Genomic DNA, 5,079 nt, shown 5'->3' on the forward strand with positions numbered 1-5,079 from the left:
GTCAGGGGTCTCAGACTGGCGGCCCGCGGGCCAGATCCGGCCCCGGCCGCTCGGCGTGCGGCCCCAGGTGGGCCGGACCCGAACGGTTCCCGATCCCTTGTCGGTAGGCGAACAAGACTACGTCACAGTCGCGCGGGAAGTTCAAATCGAGCGCTGCGCAACATTCCCTCCGCTCTCGCCCTTTTTGTCCGAAATACGCGAACGAGATGCCGGAGCGGACGCAGCCCGTCATCGCTCGTCTGCCACTGCCGGCCACTGCCGGACCATCAGTCTGGTGTTTGGCTTGTGAGGTGAGGTCGTCTTTCAGACATGTCGTTTTCAAAACCATGTAAAAGTACTGCGCCTGCAGATGCGCCGCCTCCTAAATTGAGGAAAGTAGATCGGGAGAACAGATCTTTTCAAATCAGATGGGAGGAAGAATACTTCTTCACACTTGACGTTGAAGCAGACAAGCCTGTTTGTTTGGTGTGTAGAGAACTATGCAGTGTAAAAAAAGAGTTCAATTTGAAAAGGCACTACACCAGACAGCATGAAGCAGAGTACAAGAATTTGAAGCCCGATGAGCGGGTCGCCAAAGTGTTCACTCTGAAGACCGAATTCCTTGCGTCAAAACAAAAGCAAGCAGACGAAGCCGGACCAGCAAATGTTTTGAACGTGAGTACAAGGTTGCGTGCGTGCGGGTGTGTGGGCGTGTGCACGCGGTGGGGCGTGAGCTCGCGAAAGGGGCTGTACTTGTGGGTAGGGAGGGGCCGAGGGGGGGGGGGCGGCCGTGAGCGTCCAGGGAAGGCCTATGAGCGCGAGCGCGCAGTGCAGGGGTGGGCACGTCAAGGGGCATAAGAGCGCTCAGAGGCCATGCGTAGGCGCGTCGCGGGGCGTGAGCGCGCAGAGGGATGGGGATGACGAGGGGGTGAGGGAGCATCTCGACATGAACGCACGCACGCCAACCAGTTTGTAACTATAAAGGGAGTCCCGACGAGAGCGTTACTGTATTTCCGCCTTGAAGGGCTCTGTCTGATTCGCTCACTACCGCTCACAACCTTTCTTTATTTTAGGTATCTGACGCAGCGCAGACCGCTAGCTTTGTCCTGAGTGACATTCTCTTACGAAAGGGAAAGCCCTTTACCGACGGATTGCTCGTGAAGGAGTGTCTCTTAAAGGCGGCGGAAATTATGTGCCCGGAGATGGTCTCAAGATTTCAGGCCGTCAGTTTGTCACCAAACACCATCAGTGAACGGGCGAAGGATATTTCGGCCGACCTCGAGGGACAACTCCGCCACAAGTGTTCTAAGTTTGTGTTTTTCTCTCTGGCTCTGGATGAAAGCACGGACGTAGTTGACACTGCCCAGTTGGCTATTTTCGTCCGTGGCGTCGACGAAGCTATGGTAGTTACCGAGGAGCTCCTGACTTTAGTTCCGTTAAAGGGGACCACACTAGGGAAGGACATTTTTGCTGCATTGTTGAAGGCATTTGACACTTTCAACTTGTCCTGGACTAGGTATATTAATTCAGAAATCGGTCATTCCCCCCACCCCCCACCCCCTTCCGCACGGCGATAGCGATATTTTTAGCTCCTTTTTTTCAACTTTCAGTTTCATTGGTTTTGCTTCTGATGGTGCTCCTTCCATGAAAGGCGACGCGAAGGATGGCCTCGTGGCCCTTGTCCGAAAGCACTTGCGGGGGCTCGGCCTGCCGGACACCATTATACACATCCATTGCATCGTGCACCAAGAAGCGCTCTGCGCTGGCGCTTTGGAGGCGTCCGACGTGATGGACGTTGTCACTAAAGTTGTAAACAAGATACGTAAGGTAAGACTGAGCCACAGGCAGTTCCGTTCTTTCTTGGAAGGAATTGGAAGTGAATATGAGGACATGCCGTACTACAATAAAACGCGTTGGTTAAGTAGGGCCAAGGTGCTGAAAAGATTCTTCGATTTGCGTGAAGTTTTAGTTGATTTCTTAAAGGAGAAGAATTTAATTGCAACATTTCCTCAGCTTCAAAAACCAGAGTGGATAAAAAAGCTAGCCTTTTCCGTTGATGTCACCCAACACCTTAATTCTATGAATGTGTCTTTACAAGGTAAAGATAATTTAATCAGTGACATGTTCCAAATTGTTATTGGTTTCGAGCAAAAGTTAGGGCTCTTTGTCTCTGAAATTGAGAAAGGAGACCTTTTCCATTTTCCCCACCTAAAATCTCTCGGGTCGTTGGCCGGTGACTTCAAGAGAGAGTTCGTCGCCACCCTAAATACGCTCAAAGAGAAATTTAAGTGCAGTTTTCAGGATTTCCGGAAGTTAGAGATGGACATTGCAATTTTTTCGGACCCTTTTTCTGTTAATGTGTCCGAGGTGCCTTCTGGACTTAAATTAAATTTAATTGATTTGCAGCTTGACAGGTCCTTGAAACTAAGATATTTGTCAGTGCCCCTTAAAGAATTTTATTCATCATTAGGTAATAAGTATGAAAATATTGTGAAACATGCAATGAAAATGTTTGCACTGTTCAGTTCCTCCTATATCTGTGAACAGCTGTTTTCCCTAATGAAATATGCCAAGAGTAAATTTCGTTCTAGACTTACGGATGAAAACTTGCTCAGTCAACTCCGTATCATGTCGCGAAACAGTGTGGCGCCCGATTTCCAGGAGCTCATGCTGAAACGACGCTCTCAGGTGTCACCGGTTCCACCAGAATAAAATTGTTGTTGTCATGTTTGTCATGTCAATGTTTGGTTTGTCATACGTCTGATGTCACACCAAAAAAATAATTAAAATGAATAATTTACGTTGAATCTGTACATATATGCCACTTATCACATCTCTCCCCATTTTCCCTCGCACGAATCTTGAAACACGTGTAGAACGCTTTTACACACTTTTCCCTTTTCCGCACCGTTCCCCGTTCGAGTTCGAAGTGCGCGCGGTGGCCCGGCTCGCTATGGTCCGGCACTCGGCCCGAGCCCGAGCCGGTAGCCCCCCTCCACGTCAGCTCTCTGTCTGTCTCTCTCCCACTGGCGGACCGGCCCCGGCTAGAGCGGCAGTCTGAGACCCCTGGCCTAAATACCCCTTTCTCCACCCACAAGTTATACAAATGGACTGGTTAAAAAGACTTATTCACGTACAAATGACTTATTCAAAACTTTGATGTGTCAAAATTCCGAAGCGCCATCTAGTGGTCGAGTGGTTGAACTCGACACTTGAAACCTATGGGCAATTCTAGGCGTTACGTACGGACATTCGTAAGCTAAAATCGCTCGTTTATTCCAGTTTTGGAAGGGAAGATCGAAGCGAATCGCATCGTCCTCAGGCTTGTTTTAAAGGGAGTTTGAAGAGCTATCCGATGATATGTGTACGGTTGCTCTGCGATGATCCGTTTAGATTTTATAATTAAGTCAAGAGGCCGTTACGCACGGACAAAAAACGGAAGTAGTTTTGCACATGGTCCTACTTATGCCCCAAACTCTGCGAGTTGAGACGGGTTAATAATCCAGACAGAACGGGGGCGGGTAGCCGAGAGATGTCTCTACAAGTCAGCATTTGCACGGTTGTCATACTCTACCCCGTTCGCGCGCTACAAGGGAAAAACCAGCGTTACGCACGGACGCTAGGAGCGTTGCGTTACGCACGGACACGTACGGCAATGATTTTAGCACACTTTGGACACTCATATCTCCGCATCGGAAGCGAGATGGGCGTCTCCCCTTTTGACACGTCATACTCACAGCCACTGTTCAGGCGCGGCGGAACGGGGGGGGGGGCAATGCCCCCAAGGCGCCCGGAGAGGGGCGCCGCCAGGCGCCCGCTGGCTTTCACCGAAAATTTTAGTGCGAGAGCGCCGAAGGCGCCCTCGCTGCCGGGTCTTAGTGAACTGGCCTAGGCCCCGAAGGCACCTTTTCTTGACCGGTGCCACTACATTAAGTGCGCACATGAGGCACATGAACTGCATTTCGGGGTGCTGGAACATGGGATAGGGGTGGAGAGGGCATTTTCCGGGGCCCCAGGGGCGGGGCGCTGTTAGGTCCAAAGGGGGCGCCAGAAAGGCGTCGGCCGGCACCTACAATTGGCACACAGGAAACATTTACAGATTTCTAGGGGCACAGTTGCGCGGTGGAACGGGGGGTCTTAGGCTAGGGGGCGCCATCACGCCCTGAGGGGGCGCCGACATGGTGGATGGGGGGCGCTCTCCGGCGGAAAGGGGGCACCGACATGCCGGATGGGGGGCGCCCTCCGGCCGGAAGGGGGTGCCGAAATGCCGGTTGGGGGAGCCCTCCGGGGGAAGGGGGGGCCGACTTGCCGGTTTGGGGGCGCCCTCCCCACCGGCAGGAAGGGGGCGCCGTCAGCTCCGGGGGCGCCATCCGGCCGGAAAGGGGCGTCGTCAGGTCGGGCGGGGGCGCCGTCAGAGTCAGGCGCGGCGGAACGGGGCGCCCTTGGGTTTCCGTAAGGCGCCTTAAGCCAGCGCGTTCGACCGAATGCGCCCTCCCTAAATTTCGCCCATGAATTTCACAAATTAATGAAGCGAAAATCCTTATAAAGTCCAACTTTCTATCATAAAATTCATAAGAAAATTCTCGCTCGCTTCGCTCGCGTTCTCCTACGATCAATCAGTCTTGAAATGCTCCTACAACCAAATCGAATGATCGGAAGACTACCATATTTTGGGCCTGCAGGTTGGTGGCTAGAACCACCCTGGCTGACGATACCATACGAGATTTGGAAACAGTGCCTCAAGGGATGACTAGCATAGCGCAATACCTCTTAAAACCGCACGTTTTGACTTGTGCAATCGAAAAAATAATTGTCGCTCGCTTCGCTCGCGGTTTCAGGAAGGAGATGCCTCTTGTCATCCTTTCAAAGACCAAAGGTTTTAGGTATGAGTTATGAGTATAAATTCTGTCTGGTCAGCATGGAACTCTGCACGTCCAACAGTCTCTTCAAGTTTCAATAAACGTGGAAACAAGCAGGCCCGCCCTTCCGCCAAACGAAGTTGCCAGCTCCGCTTCGCTCCGCCGGCAACGCCGTTCGGCAGGGGCCGGGCCTGCTTGGCCTGCCGGCGGTGATGGTCGGGCCTGCGGCCCGACCATTTCT

At 52.3% G+C, this 5,079-nt stretch overlaps 1 protein-coding gene across 1 annotated transcript; it reads left to right on the forward strand.

Annotated features, from left to right (window-relative positions):
• The first annotated feature begins 206 nt into the window (after positions 1-206).
• Positions 207-2,691, forward strand: LOC113212588 (general transcription factor II-I repeat domain-containing protein 2-like). Its single transcript, XM_052265459.1, has 3 exons — positions 207-290; positions 1,053-1,495; positions 1,590-2,691. The coding sequence occupies exons 1-3, from the start codon at positions 207-209 to the stop codon at positions 2,689-2,691; spliced, it is 1,629 nt and encodes a 542-aa protein (XP_052121419.1).
• Positions 2,692-5,079: the final 2,388 nt, after the last annotated feature.

The sequence above is a fragment of the Frankliniella occidentalis genome, unplaced genomic scaffold (assembly GCF_000697945.3).
Source record: "Frankliniella occidentalis isolate FOCC.00 unplaced genomic scaffold, Focc_3.1 Scaffold27, whole genome shotgun sequence".
Taxonomy (NCBI): domain Eukaryota; kingdom Metazoa; phylum Arthropoda; class Insecta; order Thysanoptera; family Thripidae; genus Frankliniella; species Frankliniella occidentalis.